The sequence below is a fragment of the Phoenix dactylifera genome, chromosome 4 (genome assembly GCF_051530095.1).
Source record: "Phoenix dactylifera cultivar Ajwa chromosome 4, Ajwa_hap1_PhDact_Kaust_v1.1, whole genome shotgun sequence".
Taxonomy (NCBI): Eukaryota; Viridiplantae; Streptophyta; class Magnoliopsida; order Arecales; family Arecaceae; genus Phoenix; species Phoenix dactylifera.
The window spans coordinates 5195476-5220435 of NC_143193.1; the positions used below are offsets into that span (position 1 = coordinate 5195476).

The following is a 24960-nucleotide window of genomic DNA, read 5'->3' on the forward strand; positions in this document are numbered from 1 at the left end:
TTTAGCATGATTCTAAAGCTTTCAGTAATTCATTGTGTGTGTGTGTGAAAGATTCAATATTCAGATTGTGATAGTTGGCTTTACTAACATCAATATGGCTGCTTTTGTTTCTACCATTTGTCTCTGTAAATTGAACAACACCTATTATCCAATTTGAAAATCTATAATCAAAGCATATTGGATAAGATAAGATTTGTAGGATATCTTAGAGGAGTCAGAATGATGCCAACAAATACTCTTGATAATGAGGTTGCAAGAAGAAAGTGGAATTTAAAAGTTAAAAAAGTGATGTGGATTATCCAAGCTACAGTTGATAAAAAATTATCTCTATATTCAGGATATAAAAAGCCTAAAAAAACATCGGATATTATTGCATGTATCCACTCAAGATCTAGCAAGGTGAGCAACATCTCAAACAAAAGTTATCTGAAGAGTGGGTTTTCGTTCTAGGCTTCCCCAAAAATCTAAGATAAGAGCAAAATTAGTTTAAAGATGAAGATTTGAAGTAGAAGGAGCTTAATCAATTAGCGATTGGATCAAGTTTGAAAGATTTAAAATTAACAAAGTTGATTAGCTAAAGAATCAACCAAGTCCAGAAGAAAAATCTAAAGTGAGAAAAGCTTTATCAAATGGATACTATATCAAGTTCAAAAGAGATTATGATTGAACAAATTGAGCTTGAAAGTACTTGGGAAGAGTAGAAAGATGTTATAGCTGATGCATTCATAAAGATCCGTAATGGGGAGCTAAATCATGCGGAAAAGTTTTAAGTTGAAGCTATCCATGATATAGATATTTTTTTTGGAGAATTAGTCAGCCATACGGATGAAGATTCAATTAATTTAGAAGTAGTTTCAAATATCAAGCAGCAAGAATATATACTTGGTGTAGATGATTCATATGGTGCCTTGATATTTGACCGGATTTTTGATTCACTAGTTAATTTTGAAGCTTCTCTAGAGTTTAAATAGTTAGAAGACTCTATGTATGAGGATTTGATTCCATGTGTAGGAGCCAGTTGTATACAGATACACAGAGCTACTCAACTAAAGGCAGTCGTAAGAATAACTTGCAGGAATCAAACCTATTAGACTTCCCAGCCTGCAATCTTTTAAGTGCCCACCTAGGTCCCAGCCTAAGTCCCAACCTGTGGAACTATTTGGTTTACAACAAGAAAAGGAAACCTACGGAGGTCATTTTATTCCTTCTACAAAATTTGCTTAAAGAAAAACATTCGATTTGCTTAAAGAAGAATCTAAAACTAAATATTCTTTAGAATAATAATAATTAATTGCTACTTTGGCCTCCTTTGGATTTTTTTTTTCTTATTATCTTTCTATTTTCATAAAGAAAAATTTATCCTGTCCCCTTTCGTTCAATTTTCCTCCATTGAGAAAACTAACAAGAATGGATGGGCATTTAAGTGACTCCCATCTATCCATAAACAAGAAGGAAAATAATAGAAGATGACATGACCCATACCAAGAAAAAAATGTTTCACACACTAATGAAAGGGGAAGTATCATAGTTGCACAGTCTATCAACTTGAATAAAATAAAATTCACCGACATTTTCCTCAAGTTTTACAAATAGAAGTTCGCGGCATTCACTTTTCTCATTTCATTTTGAAAATAAGACATTGAATTCTTTATTTGAACTTTTGTTCAAAAGGAATTATTCTCACTCAAACCTCTTTTTCATGGAAGAGTTGTTCATAAAATCCCTTCAACGCACTTGACTTACCCCCCAACCCCAACTAATGCTCTTTTAATAAAAGATCCATACTTCACCATATCCTTAGACCTCAGGTATGAAAAAGATCCATTTTTTTGATTATGTTTATCGTTATGCGACCGAAACCTATCATCATGATGCAGCTAAACTATGGTGATTGAGGAGACTCTTCACTTCTATCCTCCTACTGCATTTGTGTTACGAGAAGCTTTCCAAGATATGAAGCTTGAAGACATTTGCATTCTAAGAAGGCATCACTCATAAATCTTCTATGTGTTACGAAACTGGTTTTTGCTGCATCCAACATAACTCATAAATCTTCTATGTGATTTAAATAAATGCACTGTGGATCAAGAACTTTGAGATCCATGAATGAGAGATCAGTGAGTCTGCATCTCCCCATGGAGTTATGATAAAGTATCCTATGTTTTTCTTTTGTTTTTAGGAAAAGTTAATCTTTTAAGCGAAACAACAGCAAGCCACCTAATACTTATTGATAAATGAGATCGAGCAAGAGAAACATACCAAAGGGGGATTTTAAAAAAAACGAAAAGAAAAGGAAAAGGAAAAGGAAATGAAGAAGAAAGAAATGAAAAGAAAAAGAACATATCTTGCGTGAATACTAAAAGTTCGGTCCAACAAAAGATGAACTTATAGATTAATTGTTGACCCCCTAATGGGTTTTGTTGAATGCAAAACACTAGAGTAAAATTCCATTATATCTTATCTATTTAATTGAGGAATTCATGTGTTTTATTAAGAATATTGCTAAGAAATGTCTAGGCAAGTTCCCATAATTTTTATGAATTTATTGAAGAATATTTTGAGCTAAAGAAAAAGTTCAGGGATAGCCGAGACGTCTCCTGATAGTTTCAGAGACGTCTCTGGCACAAACAGGAAGAACTAGCACAAGCCGAGACGTCCCCGGCACCTGCGGAGTCGTCCCCGCAAGTAAAAAGCAGACCAGCGGAGACGTCCCCTGAAAAAGCGGAGTCGACTCTCTTAGAGAATTCCAGAAGACTTGTTTTTCGGAGATATAACGGCGGAGTCGTCCCCGAAGCAGCGGAGTCGTCCCCATGCAAAAAGTGCAAACAAGCGGAGACGTCCCCGTAAAGCGCGGAGACGTCCCCGAAGCGCGGAGACGTCCCCGTAAAGCGCGGAGACGTCCCCGGAGCGCCTGGGACGCGACTGACAACTTTTTCAGGTTTGATTTGAATTTCAAACGTCTCTTGTTTGTGTCTAACGGCTATATTTGCTTTTTGAGCTATAAAAGGGACCTCTTAAGTGCTTCTAAACAACCTCTTACCAACCCAACACAAGATCATTCAAGAGAGAAGAAAGAAAAAGAGGTTCAAGGGAGTTAGAGCTTTCAAGAGGAGAAATCAAGTGCATTCAAGCCTTCCCAACTGATTTCGTGCTCAACTACTCACTCCCATTCGGCATTCAAAGCTCACATCCAAGCCAACGCGATCCACATCGGAAGAACCATCATCTCCCACGCTTCCAACGGCTAAAAGGGTTCTTGCGGGTTCCATTGTTTATATTGTTATATTTGCTTGTTTAAGAAGCTTTGATTTGTTTTAAACCTTTATTCTAATATCTTGTAACTTGATTCAATCAAGGGATTGAATCAAGGGGTTAAGGTTTGTTGGTGAGCCAAAGGGAAAAACCAACGTTGTAAGGTTGTGGTTGGTGAGCCTTTGGGGAAAACCAACCGGGTTGGATTGTGAGCCCGTGAAAACAATCGGTTGGTTCGAGTCGGTGAGCCTGTGAAAACCGACCGAGTTCGTTGTGATCTCGTAAAACAACAAGTTGGGTTGTGAGCTTGTAAAACAACCGACTGTAATCTAAGAGATTATAGTGAAATTCCCAAGAGGTCTTGGGGAGTGGATGTAGGTGCTGGGGTGCACCGAACCACTATACATCTTTGTGTTTGTGATGTCTTATCTCTTCTATTTCATGCCTTACATTCATGCTTGATTGTGTAATATCTCTAGCTTTGTTTTCTATAGAGTTATAAGTGATTTGCTTAGCTTCCACTCCATTCTTACCATACACATAGATTAAAATTGATCATACAACTATAAGTTAATTTTAGATCAATTGCACCCTAAAGCCATAGTATAATTGCTCTAGCTTAATTTTCCACTGCTTTACTTGTAATTGCCTAGAGCTTAAGTAAATAACATCTTATTATTCCGCTGCACTCTAGTCAAAGTAAAAATTAGGGAACATAATTTTTAGAAAACCCAATTCACCCCCCTCTTGGCTTGTCACCTTGGGCAACAAGTGGTATCAGAGCAGGTGCTCAAATATTATTTGTAGTCTTAACCGACTAGAGCCAAAGATCATGACAACTCAAATAGATAGTTTTCTAGGAGAAGGACAATCAATTGATACACCTCCACTATTTAATGGCACAAACTATGCACATTGGAAAATACGCATGCGCATCTTTATTCAATCACAGAACTATTATTTATGGAAAATTATAATAAATGACCCTCACACAATCTCTCAAACTTTTTATGAAAAGGACTTAGCACAATTGAACGCTAATGCTATGAACATATTGTACTGTGCTATTCAAAAAACAAAGTTTAATGAAATTTCTGCATGCTTATCTGCTAAGGAGATCTGGAATACTTTAGAAAATATTTATGATAAATCTCAGATTAGCTCTCATGTGCTTCAATCATATACTAACTATGAGACTGCAGAAAAGGGTGTTGAATCTCCCTCAGTCGAGTCGACTCCAAGTATCTCAGAGTCGACCCTCAAGTTAACCGAGTCGACTCCAATAAGGTCCGAGTCGACTCCGAGGCAAATTAGCTTCCTAAAGACAAAGAAGAAGAGGAAGCAAGAAGAAAGGAAGAAAGCGATAAAAAGGAGGAAAGCTTTGAGCAAGAAAGAGTCAAGCAAGAAAATAAAAGTTAGGAGCAACAATGATGATATTAGCTCCAAGGAACTACAAGAGGTAACTAATTTTTGCTTTATGGCACAAGAAGATAAGGTAGAGTCTCAATCTACTTTTACATCAAATAATTTTCAAGAAGAATTTTCTTATGATGAACTTTTAAATGTTTTTCATGATCTGTATGGTGAATGTAGAAAATTAGCTGTGAAGAATAAAAATCTTAAGAAACTAAATTTGAAAATTTCAAAAGAAAGAAATTCTAATGATGAAATACAAGATAAACTAAATTCTGAAAATAAAATCTTAAGGTCAAATTCAGAACAATTGATCCAGAAAAATCAGAATTTAATTAAAGAAAATCAAAACTTAAGTAAAGAAATTAATCAATTAAAATCTTTTATTAACAAATTTACCGTAAGTTCAGAACGATTAAAAATGATGTTTGAAAGCCAATATGCTGCTTGTGATAAATCAAAACTTGGCTTGACCCCTTTACTTAACTATAAATCTCTAGAGAAAAAGGTTATCAATTCATCAAGCAAACCATTAAATAAGATAACTTATTTCAAAAATGAAAAGAACAGGCATAACAACTTTACCTATCGTTCTAACACAATTAAATCAAATGGTAAAGTTATTACTATCAAACAGATTTGGGTTCCAAAAGGAACCATATGTCCTAACTCTCAAGGACCCAAGCAAGCTTGGGTACTGAAAATGAAAATATGAGGACGTAGACATAAATGTGCCAAGATACCCATGGATCAAATAGATTCGTACAAATGGGTGTTCTAGACACATTGAAACTTAAAACATATTTATGAAAAGTAATTTTTTAAATAAACATAATAATTATAATAATAAGGAAATTAATAATCCTTGCATCTCATCATTACTTTTGTTCTAGTATTTGATTAAAGTATGAATTGCATGTGTTGATTAATTTTGGGATATAGAAAATACTTTTAAAAAAAAATATAATCAAATCACTTCATTCTTTACTCACTATTGGATAAGTTGCTAAATGATTAATTAATTTATTAAAAATAACTCTATGAACTCTCTATATGCTTGATTAAGAATTATTATCCACGGCATTATTTTTATTGACCATAAACATGAGAATGTGTACTTGGTATGTTTTTGAATATATGTATCAAAGAATCCTTTTTGGCATGAAAACTTACCTTATGCTAGTATGGACCTAATTTTAAAAAGACCTTGTCATCGGTTTACTTAGATTATCTACTTAAAGGTCAAAGTTTTGCTATGCATGCTAGCTAAGGAAACAAACAAAAATCATTTCTAAATCTAAAGATGTTGTTTCCATCTCCAAGTTTTTCAAAAGCTTACATTGGATTTATTCTTGGGAAATAAAACTGAAGTATTTTTCTGTATTTACTAAATCTTGTAAAAGTGTTTTAAATGATAAAGGCTTTCAAACTGTGAAGATAAAGAGTATCATGGCACAGTGTTGAAAACCAAAATCCTGATAAAGGTTATACAGAAAATAATATTAAATCCAATGATTTCAGCACCAAGGACACCATAAGTAAAATAGAGTTAATAGAATTCTTGAAGAAATGAAAAAGGACAATTATGTATGATAGTCATCTACTCAAATAATTTTTAAAAAGACTATCATCACTGCTTGTCATACATATGATTTCTATTAAATCTATTGTTGATGAAAATTTTGATCTTCTGGAAAATGGACCATTGCATATCTTTCATATTTTTCAGTCGTACATGTTTGATATGCTCTTATGAAAATAATGCCAAATCTGATAAAGATATTTCTATTCTTGGATATCGTTCATCAAGCAATGCATATAGAGTATTCAATGAAAAGTTTTTAGGTGCAAAAATATCAAGGTATTTTATTCTTTATGAGACTAATGATTTATTATCAAGATACTAAAATTAAATTATGTATGTATATGGTTAATCTTTTACATATAACAATCTGAAAAACTTGTTAATAATTAGAACCAACTTGGATTTTTCAGATATGCTCTTAATGAAGAAAAAGTGATGACTATTAAAAGACTAAATCAAAAAAAGATGAAATAGATCTTGATAAGATTCTTGCATAATTAGAAGTAAAGATCATCATTTGCTTGCTCTATGAGCTTTATATTCTAACAAATGAGTGCGTAGAATGGACTCCTATATGCTTACTTAAAGAAGATGTATGTTAAATTACCACCATATTTGAAAACACTCATTATGAATATGTTAAAGCAATATATAATTTGGAACGAGCATCAAAAGAATGATACAAAAGCTTAAGCAACCTTTTTGATAGAAATTATTAGTGATAAATCTTTGCAACAAAAAGAAGAATGTGTGAAATCTTACTTGCTCAAAGTATACATTAATGACATCACTTCTGGTTCTACTAATGAAGAGTTATATTGCAAGGTGAGTTTGAAATATGTATGATGAATGAATTAACATCTTCTCTCAAACTCCAAATTAAGACAAACAGGAAAGGGGATCTTCATTGACCAACGTTAATCCACAAGAAAACTCTTATAGAAGATTGGCATGAAGAAGCTATATCTATGACCCCATCTTGTAGAATTTGAAAAGGATGAGCAAAGTAGATCTATTATTTTAAAAGCTGTATTGAAGCATGATAGAATAATTATTTTATTATACAGCTAGTAGACCAGAATGTATGCTCATTATGTGTCCTTGTGCAAGACTTCAATCCAACTTTAATGAATCATATTTCATTGATAACAAATAAATCATAATCTGAATTTTGATAGAAACAACCGTTTAAGATAAGTTGACTAAAACTTAGCTAACATATCTTAGTGATAATTATCTTAAGCAAATAAAATTTAAACTAAAACAATTTTGGAAAGAAGAAATTGATTTGACCTTGATAAATCTTTTCATTGCCTCACATGCTTGTCCTTGAACCATCTTAGTTAATGAAACTATCTCTTTAGTTCAAGTGATATGTGCTTGCTTATATTTAGGCAATCTCTTGAGTAAAGTGACTCAACAAGCAACTATTGTCATATCTTATATTGAGTCATCTAGTTAAAAAATATGTTGGATGAATGTTTTGTATCTTGAAGAAACTAATAACTCTCTTTCAAGAAAGAAAAGGAGTTTGTTAATGATGCAGGATCCTTGAGCAAGAAAATGAGAGATCTCAATTTGAAGGATATCCCCATGTAAGATATAACAAACATTCACATGCAAACAAGAGAGAGGACCTTCTTCAGCCAAAAGTTCATACATAAGAAATCTAGTAGGTATTTGACTGAAGAATGCAGAATGAAATGGTAATTCTAGATACTTCTCTCATAAATTAATTGAGCCAAGTCAATAACTTAAATCTTATTATGGCATGATTAAGGTCTTTAATTATTAATTTTTGATATCATGTCTATAATTGATTGACTTATACTTTTAGAGATTGTTTCATGGTTCGCCAAAACTAGAATATATCTTTGCATATGTCATAACCATGAAATACACAAGTTTATGCTTAAAATTTTGATCTAAAATAACTTGTGTGAAATTATAAATCCATGAGCATAATGAAAATGTTGTTTGCATGATACACATATATATGATACACAAGATTAATTCTTTATTCTGCTCTTTCGTGTAAATTACTTGAGAATAACAAAAAGAGAGAGAGATAAAGAAAAGAAAATGGATATTATTCAAGAGAAGTAAAATCCAAGTAGAGGCAAACACTCCAATCTTAAGGAAAAGCAAAACAAGCATAATATATTCAGCACATTTGGAAGAGATAAAATTCGTAATTAATTATACTTAAACAGGGAGGATTTGAAGTAAACATTTTAACCTTTCTATATTGCTCATCATAGGGATGGTGCCAATGGGGAGGCTAGTGGTAGTACCCGGCACTATTTGACCCAACTATTCGGTGTAGGGCATATTAGGGACGGCACAAGAGGGAGGCTAGTGGTAGTACCTCGTGCCCCTTCCCAACTCCACCGGATAGGGAGCAAATAGAATATAGAGCATAAGAAAGTAAAAATGAAAGACAAAGTTAATGAAAGTATATAAGAAGAATCAAGTCAATTTTTCTAATCACTTGAAAACACACTTTAAGGATGAAATCAGTGCAAAAGTATATTTAAATAGGGGGAGTTTATTTGAAAAATATTGATTTGGATCCTTGACATGCTTGCTCTTAATATTTTAATGCATGATTTAACACATGATATATTTTGCATATGGTATGATGTCTTGATTTATGGCTTCTCAATATTTTGTAATGCTACATACTTGGACAATTTGATTGAATGGTTGAGTTACTACATAACATCTTTTGTTTGGTTCTATTGAAAAGAAATTTCAGATTTGTCATTCATAATCATCTCTAAAATCTGAAAGTCGAATAAAATTGTAGAAAGGAGAAGAAAAGGATATCTCTATTTAGGCAAAATGAATTGAATTTGTTTTATCCTTCAACTTGCTAGACTTTGATATATAATGTGCTAACTCATACCAAAACTCAACATAAATACAAAGATTCTGAAGGTGCTTTAATGGTATTGAAATATGTATTTTTCAATCGTAATAATTTAAGATGAGCCACAATGTGGAAGATACATGTCTCAAATTATGACTTAGAAAGCCTCTATTGAAAATCCTATGCAATTCAGGATCTGATTTTGTATAAAAGTTTAAACTCCATATGATTACTAAATAAAATGTTAATATAAGAAAAACAGAATTTATTTTGATTGCCCCGATACGCATCCGAAACATATCATTTCTTATCTTCAAAGTATACTAGTATTGATCCAAATGATATGTCTTACGATGATCTTGATTGCAAGTAAATATTTCTAAAATATATGACCTTATTTTAATATTTAAAAAATTTATTGAGCTTCATGTATACATAGCTGAAAAACTGTGATTAAGAAATTGAATTCTATAAATATACATACCTCAATGATCATCTATATGTTTTTCTCTCCTACATTATTAAAGACCTCCATTAATAGAGTGAATGATCTTAAAGCTAGAAATATTTCACCTCACTCAAATGAGTCTAAAAGAAAGAAAATGTAAATGCTTTTGAAAGAAACTGAGCTTCAAATGAATCATTTTGATTAATATTTCAGTACATTTTCTCAAAGTTTAAGAGGAAGCATACCTTGTTCTTAAAGGATTAGAAAGAGTAATTGCTACAAATTTTGAATAATACTAGATTACTCTACATTCTCGATATCATAGAATTTCAGTGTTACTAACGTTTATCACTAAAATCTGAAATTCAACCAAAGAAAAGAATGATTAAAGAAGAATGCATCTTTTGAGGGGGAGCTTTAGATATTCAGTATCTTATCCTAAAGAAACTTTAATTTGATGCATACCTTGATTTTTATGGATTGATTTTGATGAACCTCCTTATGTTGAAAGACATGCTTTAATTACCTTGAGATGAGTTCTATAAAGGTTGTCTTATCTCAAACCTTGAGTCTTATGAAAATAAGCTGAAACTTATAGAAAATATATTTTTGAGATTGACAATTTTATTGAACATTATCTTCAAATTCTAAACTCTTAAATGGAATAATCAATTGAGGGGGAGGAAGAAAATTTCAGAAGGAGAGTTCTTATGGAACTTAATTGCATAAATCTATAACTAAAGGAGAGAGAAAGAATACTAAATGAAAAGTGATCCCAATACTCTCCAATATGTATCATCTGAAACTTAAATCTGAAAATCTTTACGATACACCTTGAGGCTTGTTATTTTGGCTAGTATATCCTATGCATCAATCATGAACCAAAATTACAATCCAAATTGCAAGTTGATCTTAAAGAGCCTCTAACTTAATGAAAAAGAGGGAGAATAATGTGTTGAATTTTCTTGAGCATCTCATAGAAAATCTATTTTTGATATTCACTAATGAGTCCTAATTGACTTGATCTTTAGAACTTAAATTGTGTGCCAATTCATATTTTCTGTGTATCAAATTGTGCTTATTTTCTAAAGAAATAAAAGAAAGTCTTTAAAAGAGCTTTAAGAATTGCATGATTTCATTTTTGGTATTTGTGCCCCAATGCTCTTATTATCATAAAAGAACTTTGAAGTCATTAAGAATTAATGATCCAACATAATGATATGTTTTTCAAGTATATAAGTTTTTGATCTTTTACTCTGAAAATTAATTAAATTGCTCTCATGATTGATAAAATACTTAATAGATTGGGCAAAAGATCTTAAATGAACAAGCTTTCACACTTATTATTGAAGAGAGGTTAGATTTCCACTCGTGTTTTCTTTGAGTATCATTTGTGGGACTTCTTGAATTAACCTAAGGAAGATTACACCTACACTTGATTAGAAAACTATCTATGGTATCAAATTAGAAAACTTCTTGGAATCACATTAGATGCGCTCTCATCATAATTTGCTCTAAAATTATCCAAAATGGCTCTGATCTATGCTCATTTATCCTTTTCACTATCTTTTTGATGTTGTCAAAAAGGGGGAGAAATATCTGAGTATATGTATGCTCATAATGCTTTATGTGTTGCAGTATATGTATGCTCATAATGCTTTATGTGTTGCATTTACTCCAAGTTTTGTCAAAAAGGGAGAGTAGAACCAATATGGAATGCAAAATGCAAAATTTAAACTCATACTTGAAATTTTAATTAGAATCAACAAAATGAAAAGATAAAATTGAAGAATATTGGCTTTAAGACAATTGTCCTTCTGGAAAAGAAAGGGGGAGTCAAAAAGTATTTGGTTTTTAATTGTTGTTAGCATCAATATTTCATCAATTTACATCTTAACTTGATTCAAATTCAGTTGATATGCTAAAATTGCTCAAGAGCTATTAAGATCAATCTTATGCATAAGGAAAGAACTGAAAATTGAATATTCTGAATTAATGCACATTGTAAAACTGAGCAAATACTGTGTATATGTTATTTTTCAAATTTTGCATATACTCAGTGTTTTGTCATCATCAAAAAGGGGGAGATTGTTGACCCCCTAATGGGTTTTGTTGAATGCAAAACACTAGAGTAAAATTCCATTATATCTTATCTATTTAATTGAGGAATTCATGTGTTTTATTAAGAATATTGCTAAGAAATGTCTAGGCAAGTTCCCATAATTTTTATGAATTTATTGAAGAATATTTTGAGCTAAAGAAAAAGTTCAGGGATAGCCGAGACGTCTCCTGATAGTTTCAGAGACGTCTCTGGCACAAACAGGAAGAACTAGCACAAGCCGAGACGTCCCCGGCACCTGCGGAGTCGTCCCCGCAAGTAAAAAGCAGACCAGCGGAGACGTTCCCTGAAAAAGCGGAGTCGACTCTCTTAGAGAATTCCAGAAGACTTGTTTTTCGGAGATATAACGGCGGAGTCGTCCCCGAAGCAGCGGAGTCGTCCCCATGCAAAAAGTGCAAACAAGCGGAGACGTCCCCGTAAAGCGCGGAGACGTCCCCGAAGCGCGGAGACGTCCCCGTAAAGCGCGGAGACGTCCCCGGAGCGCCTGGGACGCGATTGACAACTTTTTCAGGTTTGATTTGAATTTCAAACGTCTCTTGTTTGTGTCTAACGGCTATATTTGCTTTTTGAGCTATAAAAGGGACCTCTTAAGTGCTTCTAAACAACCTCTTACCAACCCAACACAAGATCATTCAAGAGAGAAGAAAGAAAAAGAGGTTCAAGGGAGTTAGAGCTTTCAAGAGGAGAAATCAAGTGCATTCAAGCCTTCCCAACTGATTTCGTGCTCAACTACTCACTCCCATTCGGCATTCAAAGCTCACATCCAAGCCAACGCGATCCACATCGGAAGAACCATCATCTCCCACGCTTCCAACGGCTAAAAGGGTTCTTGCGGGTTCCATTGTTTATATTGTTATATTTGCTTGTTTAAGAAGCTTTGATTTGTTTTAAACCTTTATTCTAATATCTTGTAACTTGATTCAATCAAGGGATTGAATCAAGGGGTTAAGGTTTGTTGGTGAGCCAAAGGGAAAAACCAACGTTGTAAGGTTGTGGTTGGTGAGCCTTTGGGGAAAACCAACCGGGTTGGATTGTGAGCCCGTGAAAACAATCGGTTGGTTCGAGTCGGTGAGCCTGTGAAAACCGACCGAGTTCGTTGTGATCTCGTAAAACAACAAGTTGGGTTGTGAGCTTGTAAAACAACCGACTGTAATCTAAGAGATTATAGTGAAATTCCCAAGAGGTCTTGGGGAGTGGATGTAGGTGCTGGGGTGCACCGAACCACTATACATCTTTGTGTTTGTGATGTCTTATCTCTTCTATTTCATGCCTTACATTCATGCTTGATTGTGTAATATCTCTAGCTTTGTTTTCTATAGAGTTATAAGTGATTTGCTTAGCTTCCACTCCATTCTTACCATACACATAGATTAAAATTGATCATACAACTATAAGTTAATTTTAGATCAATTGCACCCTAAAGCCATAGTATAATTGCTCTAGCTTAATTTTCCACTGCTTTACTTGTAATTGCCTAGAGCTTAAGTAAATAACATCTTATTATTCCGCTGCACTCTATTCAAAGTAAAAATTAGGGAACATAATTTTTAGAAAACCCAATTCACCCCCCCTCTTGGCTTGTCACCTTGGGCAACATTAATCAAACTTGTCCATAATTTAGCATATCTCAGATTATCATAAAAGACCGGTTACATCCTAATTGATGACCTAACCATATTTCGAAATTTGAAATCTGAATTTAAAATTTTGAAATTTGAAATTGAAAGATTTGTCCACCGAGCAACCTATATATCAATTGGATTCATCCAAGATGAGAGGAACATGCAAAAGGAGAATTAGAAGAGAAAAGAAAAAAAAGGACGAGGGCAACATGGTAAAGGAGAATTAGAGGAAAAAAGAAAAAAGAAGAAGGAAGAATTGAAAGGGGGAAAGATGATATCTAGCCTAAATACTAAATATTCAGTCCAACAAAAGATGAATCCATAGATCAATTGGACTCATCCATGATTTAGTACATCTCAGTTGATCATAAGACCGGCTAGATCCCAATTAATGACCCAACTACATTTCAAAATTTAAAATTGGAAGACTTAGTCCACTAAACTTTGATTCTCCGAAACTATACACCATATAGCAAAAGATCGGCCTATAGATCAATTGGTTTCGTCCATAAGAAGAAAAGAGCAACATGCAAAAAGAAAATTAAAAAAACAAAAAAAAAAGCAAAAAGCAAAAAGAAAACAAAGAAGGAAGAAATTAAAAGGGAAAAGATGATACCTAGCCTAAATACTAAATGTTTGGTCTAACAAAAGATGAATCTATAAATCAGTTGCACTTATCCATAATTTAGTATATCTGAGCTGATCATAAGATCGACTAGATGCCAATTAATGACCCAAATACATTTTGAAATTTGAAATCTGAATTTAAAATTTTGAAATTTGAAATTGGAAGACTTGTCTGATTCACCGACTATGGACACCAATATATTAAATTTGGTTTAGAAAAGGCCAACCTATAGATCATTTGAATTCATCCATAGTACAAGTCTATCCTAGCTTATTCTAAGATCGGACAGATCGCAATGTAACAACCCAACCATGCTCCAAATTTAAAACTTAAAATTTGAAAACATGTTTGGCATTACCCTAATTGAATTTTACCACCAACACACTAAAGTTTGGTCCAACAAAAAAACCAACCTATAGACCAATTGGATTCGTATATAATTTAATTCTATCGATCCTATTGCAGGACCAACTAGATCCAAATCTAACAACTCACCTATATTCCAAATCTAAAATTGAAATCTAAAATTTTGAAATATGAAAACCTATCCGCTAAGCTCCAATTATGTAATCCTTTCACTCTAGCGTCACCATGTCACCCCAATGACCCTATTACATTCCACATAAACACAAGGCACTGCCTAAATGAATTTTCATTAATAAAAATATCATGCCCTAAATTCGACGCTTGGGTCTTCTGTATGACAGCCATATTACCTATAGGGTATAACCTTATAAGTATGTAAGACCTGACACTTAATAATAGAAGATAAGAAAATAAGATAAATTAAATATTATTATTAATTACAGATAATTGAAGTTGTCCATAATAGAAGGTCAGATATATTTAATATGAGATATAGAATTTGATTGATATTTTCTAACCAGAAGTTCCAAATCAAACTCGTGAAACTAGGCATCCTATGGCTCTAAAAAGGAGAAATAATGACATGACAAGAATAAACACCCACATATTCAAGTTCGGGCTAATGAAAAATCAACCTATAGATCAATTGAGGTCATACATAATTCAAGCTGATCGGAACTCGGTTCAAGACTGGCCTAATCACACTCCAAATTCAAAATCTAGATTTGAAATTTAAAAACTTGTTTGGCCACCTTTGAATTTGAAATTTTAAAAGGTAAGTTTCTTCAACATTACCACCTCGATATCCTCGTGTCACTCCAAAGGCACTACCTAACTAAGGGCGTGTTTAGATATTTCTACAGGATTGGGCTAAAAATCCTTTAGGATTTGTCAATTGGACTGTCCATTTAAATATGGCCCTGTATCAACTAAATACCACCTAATCTAAATTCTATGGGAAGAAAAAAAATCTCCATAGATCGTATTTGTTTTGTAGTCCAAAGCCTCGAATCTGAGCTGGATTTGGATAGGCTATTAGAAAATACAAAATGGATGATCTAATGGATTCAATTTCTACAAAATTTTTAGTTTAATTCTGTAAAAATATTCAAATAGATCTTGCGTAAATATACTCTATTATCTCTCCTTTATCTCCTTCTACTTAAATTAAATGCCAAAAGCGGAGAATAAGCTCGTCCTTTCTTGGATATATGGATAACTATTTTAATAAAACTAACTTAAACAATGAAACAAAAGACAACCATCTCTTTCAAACAATTATAGAATTTAGTATATATTAAATACATATATTTATCCTTTATATTTATCTCTTCAATGAAATATATAAAATTTTAATTCCGTAAAATTAATTTTATTTATTCAAACTTATTTAGATAACTTTTTTATGTCCTTTCATAATTTATTTTGCAATGGAACTCTAAAAAAAACATTGGACATATTAAATGTTAGTACTATATTTACCTCTTCAATAGAATATATAAAATTTGAATTCTATAAAATAAATTTTATTGATTCAGACTTATTTAGATCACCCTTTTTTTGTCCCTTCACAATCTAATTTGCAAAGGAACTCTATATAAAATATATGTTGAATGCTAGTATTATATTTAGCTCTTCAATATAATATATAAAATTTTAATTTAATAAAATAAATTTTATTGATTCAAACTTATCCACATAATTTTTTTTTCTTCACAATCTAATTTACAATCGAACTCTACATAAAACATTTGTTGAATGCCAGTATTTTATTTATATTTTCAATAAAATATATAAAATTTTAATATTATAAATAAATTTATTTTTTTATATTTATTTAGATATTTTTTTGTCCTTTATAATCTATTTTGCAACGGAACCTTATGAAAGACAATGCTCATATTAAATGCTAGTATTATTACTGATAATTATTACGACGTTTTTTTTTACTGAAATAGATGGATCATACATTAACCCATCCCTTTCAAACAATTATAGAATTTAGAATATATTAAATACATATGTTTATCCTTTATATTTATCTCTTCAATGAAATATATAAAATTTTAATTCTGTAAAATTAATTTTATTTATTCAGACTTATGAGATAACTTTTTTATGTCCTTTCATAATTTATTTTGCAATGGAACTCTAAAAAAAACATTGAACATATCAAATGCTAGTACTATATTTACCTATTCAATAGAATATATAAAATTTGAATTCTATAAAATAAATTTTATTGATTCAGACTTATTTAGATCACCCTTTTTTGTCCCTTCACAATCTAATTTGCAACGGAACTCTATATAAAATATATGTTGAATGCTAGTATTATATTTAGCTCTTCAATATAATATATAAAATTTTAATTTAATAAAATAAATTTTATTGATTCAGACTTATCCACATAATTTTTTTCCTTCACAATCTAATTTGCAACCGAACTCTACATAAAACGTTTGTTGAATGCCAGTAATTTATTTATGTTTTCAACAAAATATATAAAATTTTAATATTATAAATAAGTTTTATTTTTTATATTTATCTGGATATTTTTTTGTCTTTTTATAATCTATTTTGCAATGAAACCCTACGAAAGACAATGCTCGTATTAAATGCTAGTATTATTACAGATAATGATTACGACAGTTTTTTTTTACTAAAATAGATGTATCATGCATTAACCCATCCCTTTCAAACAATTATAGAATTTAGTATATATTAAATACATATGTTTATCCTTTATATTTATCTCTTCAATGAAATATATAAAATTTTAATTCTATAAAATTAATTTTATTTATTCAGACTTATTTAGATAACTTTTTTATGTCCTCTCATAATTTATTTTGCAACGGAACTCTAAAAAAAACATTGAGCATATCAAATGCTAGTACAATATTTACCTATTTAATAAAATATATAACATTTGAATTTTATAAAATAAATTTTATTGATTCAGACTTATTTAGACAATCTTTCTTTTGTCCCTTCATAATCTAATTTGCAACGAACTCTACATAAAATATGTGTTGAATGCTAGTATTATATTTACCTCTTTAATAGAATATATATATAATTTTAATTTAATAAAATATTTTTATTGATTCAGACTTATCCACATAACTTCTTTTTTTCTTCACCATCCAATTTGCAACCGAACTCTACACAAAACATTTGTTGAAGGCCAGTATTTTATCCATGTTTTCAATAAAATATATAAAATTTTAATATTATAAATAATTTTTTATTTGACATATCTATATACTTTTTTGTTTTTTTTATAATCTATTTTGGAACGGAATTCTTAAAAAAAAATCTTGAACATATTAAATGCTAGTATTTTATTTACCTCTTCAATAGAATACATAAAATTTTAATTTAATAAAATAAATTTCATTGATATGTGTTGAATGCCAGTATTATATTTATATTTCCAATAAAATCTATTTTTTAATATTATAAATAATTTTTATTTTTTCACATTTTTTTATTTTTTTTATTTTTTTATAATGGAACTCTGCAAAAGACAATGCACGTATTATAATATTTTTTCTAAAATAAATGTATCATACGTTACAGATATGAATACAACTAAAAAAATTAAAAAATAATAGATTTTGGAGTCAGGTAACCCTCTCGCCTCCACCCAAAGGTTATGGATCAGAGATATGAGATTCCCTTGCTTCCTTCATCTGCTCCCAACCGTGCAGAATAGAGCCTTTCGCTTGTATAGCCCTGCACCCCCATTGTCGGGTATATAAAGCTTATAGATCAGAGAGAACATAAAGAGCTGAGGAGGAAAAAGGAGAGGAAGAAGATGGAAGGTGCTCAGTGGGACACTTTGCTCCCATTCTTTGTTGCAGGATTTGTGAGCTTCGCTGTGTTCTACCTCTCTAACATCCTCTGGCTAAGGCCAGAAAAGATCAGAAACAAACTGAGGAGCCAAGGGATAAAGGGTCCTTCCCCTTCCCTCCTCTACGGGAACATATTAGATATGAGGAGGATCGTCAAGGAGGAGAAGGAGACCCAAAAGGGTGGCAGTCGGCATGTATCAGCCAGTTATACCTCTGCTCTGTTTCCTTACTTCATTACGTGGAGGAAGGAATATGGTATGGTGAAAAACTTGAAATAAATTGCATGATATCTCTTTTTTTTGGCTAAAAATTGCATGGTATCTTTTGATTTGCTCAAGTATGTATCTTTCTAAAAAAGAAATAATTAAGTTTTTTTTTCAAGAATTCTGGTTCTACTTTTCTATTTGGAAGATTTAGCAAGGGAAAATTAGATGTTATGATTAGGGGAATAACCCATTAGATCATCTTCTATAAAAGATATCTCTTTATTTTTAAGTAAATGATCCATTAGATTTGTTGTTTTTCCTGGAATAAAAAATAATATCTGTGTAATTTCATCGTTTATCTTGAGTACAAATGGAATAAGATCATGCTATTCATTCCACTAAGAGGTTGAAATGATCCTATAGTGTTTCTTTGTTGCATTCTTTTATAACACTGTGGAAAACTCAGGCAGCTCCTTAGTCACTGCTATTTGCTTTTCAAATCTTGCCTGAATAAGAAGTTTGGAATTGGTAGGTCCAATATTTATGTACTCAACGGGAAGCATACAACTATTGCATGTAAGTCACCCTGATCTCGTGAAGGAGATAAGCCTCTGCAAGTCTTTAGATTTAGGGAGGCCTTCATACATGCAGAAAGAACGTGGAGCTCTTTTTGGTCGGGGCATTTTAGCATCAAATGGCGCTGTTTGGGCTCACCAGAGGAAAATTATAGCACCAGAGTTCTTCATGGACAAGGTTAAGGTAAGTTCAGCTCTTATTGGTATTTTCAAACCTTATATGTGTTTTTGCACAGTTCATGCTCACAAAACTTTGGGTAATTTGGAGCCAAGGTTAACCTACTTCTTTAAGCCCTGACTTTAGATACTGTGGCATGGTACTGAAGCTGAATTTTTGGGCTTTTAGACATACACTGCTAATTGATCATGTGCCAAGGCATTGTGAGGTTCTTGTTTGCTTTGGGAACTTAGAAGAGCGGCGGATTCCTGATAAAATTGAACATGTTAAGAAAACCACTAAATTGTTTGGAAAATTAGTTTGAAATTTTTCTCATAAGCTATTACCTTGTTATGCTTATAGTATATTATATTGGTTGGCTATGATAATGTCAGACATTCAAAGTAGGGATTGGTAAATAATGGTGCCAAACCTTATCCATGAGATGTGCACTATCTTCGATTCACTGTGCAAATATATACTGTGAGCAGCGCAAATTCAGTTTTTCCTTTGATCCCCTCTTGTTTACACTCCATGTCCTGCTGCTCCCAGCCTCTAAGTGGTGGGCACATATAAACGCTTGCGCTCTTTCTCAAAACCTTATAAAGTCCTATTAACCAACCATTTCATGAATAGTGTCACAAAAATCACTTACATTTTGTTTATTTACTACAGCTGTATGCTTGTAATCCCTTTTCATATTGCTAGTATAGATATGTCTTCAGTCCTTTATGTTGACAGATTCCAACTCTGGTTAGCAACAATGTCAACCCCCACACAAGAGCCATATGAAACTCATGTATTCATGTATTATAAATGTAATATGAGATGTGGACAAGCAGAAGTTTAATATGAAATTGATTGTGAGAGAACAACTGCGATGACTAGCTATGAATCCCCCCCCCCCCCCGGGTCATCTTTCTTCCCGAGCTCTAACAATTTTTAAACCACATATATGTCATCACAATGTAGAGTGCACATATTTGCAGCACATGGTGGACTTAATTGTGGAGGCCACAATTCCATTTTTGGAGTCATGGGACAGCCTGCTTGAGAGTGAGGGAGGCACTAGAGAAATTGTAGTGGATGAAGATTTAAGAAGCTTTTCAGCAGATGTAATCTCCAGAGCTTCTTTCGGAAGTAGCTATGCTAAAGGTGAAGAAATATTTTCTAGACTTAGGCAACTTCAGAAGGCATTGTCAAAGTCAAGCATACTTATCGGGATTCCTGGCTTAAGGTAATTTGGACCCTTCTGTTAAACTTATTTTTAAATGCTTAAGCATGCTGAGACTTAACAGTCTTGAAATAGTTCCTAATAGATTTTTAATAAGCCAATTTTATCACTGCAATCTCTATTGATCATTGTTTCCTTCTTCCCTTGGGAATACGTTTTTGCTAAGGACCATCGTAGAATTCTGTCATGTGAGTGAGTTCTCCAACAACTCACCACCAAGCTTATCTGAGTTTATTCAGATTTCTTACTCTTATCGCTAAAATATATGCATATTAAATTGCTAATAACCAACATCAGATAGTAATGATAGCTCTATCATTTAACAGAGAATATTTTGAACTTGATGTGGTCCAGGACAGTTGCATTTGGCAGAGATGACTTCAATTATTTGTTTAGCAGAACAGACCCCCTCTCCCCGGTTTGTTTAGTGGGTAGGAGGTTGTGTTAATGTCAAGTGGAGAATTTTTACAGCTATCTTTGGAAACAAATCTTTCTTTATTAATAGGGAGGGACGAAGCATCTTTTGTCCCATCCTACCCACTATGATTACAATAAACATTACTCCTTGTCTAGCCCACCCACTAAAAAATAGCAATATATGGCTTCCATTAAACACTAGACAAATTCTTAATGGCCTTAATATGAGGACACCTAAGGACAAAAGCATATGCTCTATCAAAATAAAGGAATGGAACATATTAACTTTTCGATAGTTTTGGGTATTTGAATACATCATTTATTAAACATCTTCTCTATCAAAAACAAAACACTCTGTAAAAATATTTGCGTAAGGTGACCTAAGTAGCAGAAGATTGCCAAGTTTGAATTTCTTTTCCCAATCATATTTCACATTTCTACGAGTGTCGTATTGGTGGTTTTAACATCTGGGATGCAACAAGGAGCATGATATTTTTTTGGTTTTTTTCTATAAGAAAGCAGTTAAAAATGATGGTATGACAAGCCAAAAAAAAATTTCTTAATTGCAAATTTTACCTGTTTTTCTGAAGAGTCAAATATTTGACCATGCATTTAACAAAGTTAATGACATTCCTCAAAATTAAAGATTCACACTACTGATCATGGTTTACAAATATTTAAATCTGTAAAAATGAAGATCATATATGTTTGGAAGCTTTCTGCTTATGCATCAAGGAAATGCAAAATAAACAGTTCTAAACAATATTTGATGATAATATATTATAAAATTTTCCAACATATCGGATTTTTCTAATACATCTTTTATGATGCGTTAATAATGATTCGACATTGTGAGTTCTTAATTTATGCTATTTGATTTATGTATTAAGACACTGACACTAGTTTTACCATCCATTTTATGCTCCCTTAAGGCATAGGAAGGAGACCTCCAGAACATATGCATTTTCCCTTATTGATTTTTCTAGTGATGGTACATCATGATAAATTTGCAGGCTTTCAATTTGATTGGTCCAGCATTAATTTTTTGCATTGTTAATTCCAAAACCAAACAATTGAGAAAAATGAAAATATGTCGTTTGTCAACTTCATTCACAAAAGAAACAACAATGGTTTTCTCCAGATTCTTACCTACAAAGAACAATAGAAACATATGGAGATTAGACCGAGAGATCAGGTCATTGATCCTAAATATAGCAAATGAACGTAGAGAAGGCTCGCAGGGTTCATCAAAGAAGGATCTCTTGCAATCCATCATCGACGGTGCCAGTGCCATCCATGCCAAGCCCAACACTATCGATGAATTCATCATCGATAACTGCAAGAACATCTACTTTGCAGGGCATGAGACGACTGCTATCACTGCAACATGGTGCTTAATGCTTCTTGCTTCACATCCAGAATGGCAAGCTCGTGCTCGTGCTGAAGTGTTGGAGGTCTGTCAGGGAAGATTACCAGATGCTGACATGCTTCATGGGTTAAAAATGGTAAGCAAATGGGGGTATAGTTGTAAATCATGCAGCCACCCATCTCCTGGAAAAGGGATGGTAATCTTTAGTCCAAAATTTACTGCAGCACTTTCTTATAGGTCACTATGACTAATGTTAGTTTGGTTGATATGCTCATTTTTTGGAGATGATATTAATTTTCATACGTAACTAGACCTCATCTAAGAATTTTTTGTTATGTATGCTTAGTTGCTTTGCTTCTAAACATGTGTTCCTTGATACATGAAGGTAAATTTGCAAAAAGAGTTATAGCTTTTTCTTTGTTTTAGTAGTCTAGAAATAATGAGAGGGCGAGCCTTGGCATAATGGTAAAGCTGCTCCTGTATGATCTGAGTGTCATGGGTTTAAAATGCAAAAAATAACCACTCCGCACGTGCAAGTAAGATTGCATACATCCGGCTCTCTCTAGACCCCATAGTGGTAGGAGTCTCGTACATCGAGCCACCTTTTTAGTCTAGAAGTAATGACTCTTTAAATCAACCATTTATCTTTACATGGCTCATCCCTCTCGGAAGTTTATTGTCTTAATTTTTTCCCCTCTTCCTCTTTATTTACTCTCTTCATAAAGAAAGATCTATCTTATCTCCATTTATTTCAAATTTTGATGTGAATATTAAGAAGGGATGTGCATTTAGCTGACCCCAATCTATAGATATGACACAGTAGCACCCAAACACAAAGTTGAAGTTGCATGCACTTAGGACATGGGGGGAGTATCACAATTGTGGCAACCAAAGATTAGCATCATGTACGAGAATGAAATAAAATGTCATATTGACAAATAGAAATCCTTATATTAACTTTTATTATTCCTTGATTCTGAGTGTAATCCTTGAAAAATGATAAGCTCGTTGAGTTCTATTAATGTGAAATTTATTCCCATGATAGAACTGTTTATAAAATTATTTCATGAATAAATCAATGAATTCATTGTTCAGAAAATCCATAGACACCGCTTACTGTTGTTAAAGTACAAAAAGATCCATTGTTTGATGGTTTTTCTTCTCATGCAAACTAGAATTGTCACTGAAAATGCAGTTGACTATGGTGATCAGAGAGACTCTTCGCCTCTATCCTCCGGCAGCGCTTCTGGCACGAGAGGCTTTTCAAGACATGAAGCTTGGAGGCATCTATATTCCAAAAGGCATCACTCTATCAGTCCTGATATCAGTCCTGCACCATGACCCAGAGTTCTGGGGACCCGATGCTGATGAGTTCAACCCCGAGAGGTTTGCGCATGGCATCAGCAGTGCTTGCAAATCTGCTCATGCATACATACCATTTGGTATCGGGATTCGCACGTGTGCAGGTCAGAACTTTGCTATGCTAGAACTGAAGATTGTCCTCTCTCTTCTTCTGTCAAAGTTTAGCTTCTCTCCATCACCGAAATATATCCATTCCCCAGCATTTAGATTGACTGTAGAGCCTGAGTTTGGTGTACCACTTATTGTAAAGAAGTTGTAACTGTCATAATGGTATGGTGTTCGAAGGTCATGACTCTTTAACGAGCCTGTTTCGCTGATGATTTCGGGTATAGATTTCATGAACATTTTGGTCTTGATTTGATAATCAACTGAGTTGATAGGAATAGTCAACTATTTAGCTTACTGAAAAGAAAAGGTAAATTGCTGATTTATATAGCTAAAGCAAGCTTGTGTTTCTTGTAACAAAATTTAGTATCATTTGTCACATGCATAACCCAAAACTTGGGCCTAAAGTATCATTCATATTTACTTGGAAAGTTTTTCATTTATTCAGTTGACGCATAGCATGGCAGATATAAGTGGTTGTTGTTGTACTGTAAGCAAACTTTATAACTTTGATTAAGCTAAGGTAATTGGAGATCAGTGTCACTCGAGTAATATTTTGCTGCTTGATGAATTACGGACCTTCCGTCATTGCTGTGCTTTTATTTGCAGAAACGATAGGTCTTTAACCATTTCAAGCCAGCAAATTTTAAGATCTGAATATGGTTCTCTGAAAGATTTTTCAGTACATCACTGAACATATGATTTTATTTACAAATCTCAAACTCTGCTATATATGGTAAGAAGGCCAAAGTGGGAATTTAATTTCCCCTCTGTAGAGGACCCAAACTGCACTCTTCATCAAGAATTGATCATTAATGCATTATGAAAGGATGCTTGCTAAATCAGGATTTCTATCACAAGAGATTCAGTGAGATTCACCGAATGAGCCAGGGTGGCCTGAAAGGCTCAGAGACACAACTCATGAGCCTAAGTTAAACTTCAAAGCTCCAAAATCTGATTGAATATGAAAGACAGGAAGTGCTTCCAACATCTGGCTCGTAGCCAGCTTGGAAAACTGAAAGCAGCCTTCCTACAGATTTTTCAATGCCCTGCATAATGGTAAACTCATTCAAAATGTTCGCAAGGGTGAATTCATCCAAGCCAATCCCATCTCAACGCATCTCCTGAATAGCTAATACATGCACGACTCATGCATCCTAAATTACGAAGAAGAATAGTGCAACAAAATATTCCAAGACATTTTCCATGGCAAGGAGGCAAGGTAGGTGGATATACCTCGTAACTCATTTTTTGACTGCATCTTGGGCTGGAGTAGCTTTTCCAAGTAAAAGGGCCTAGGTACTGATCTCATCTTCTGTTCTACTGACCTTGGGTATGATAGCAACAGCTAGTTCTTCAGGTTGATCACT

At 33.0% G+C, this 24960-nt stretch overlaps 1 protein-coding gene across 3 annotated transcripts; it reads left to right on the forward strand.

Annotated features, from left to right (window-relative positions):
* The first annotated feature begins 17903 nt into the window (after positions 1 to 17903).
* LOC103712265 (cytochrome P450 714C2-like) lies at positions 17904 to 23926 on the forward strand. 3 transcript variants are annotated; one of them, XM_088719677.2, is made up of 6 exons: positions 17904 to 18420; positions 18904 to 18947; positions 19023 to 19130; positions 20093 to 20340; positions 21896 to 22259; positions 23319 to 23926. In XM_088719677.2, exons 1-6 carry the CDS (start codon positions 18129 to 18131, stop codon positions 23742 to 23744), a joined length of 1482 nt encoding a protein of 493 aa, XP_088575803.2. In that variant the 5' UTR covers positions 17904 to 18128; the 3' UTR covers positions 23745 to 23926. The 3 variants fall into 3 exon arrangements, with proteins under 3 accessions (XP_088575803.2, XP_008796964.4, XP_038989736.3); XM_008798742.5 differs by having other exon boundaries at positions 18904 to 19130; XM_039133808.3 differs by having other exon boundaries at positions 17916 to 18420; positions 18904 to 19130; positions 23336 to 23926.
* The last annotated feature ends 1034 nt before the right edge of the window (positions 23927 to 24960 follow it).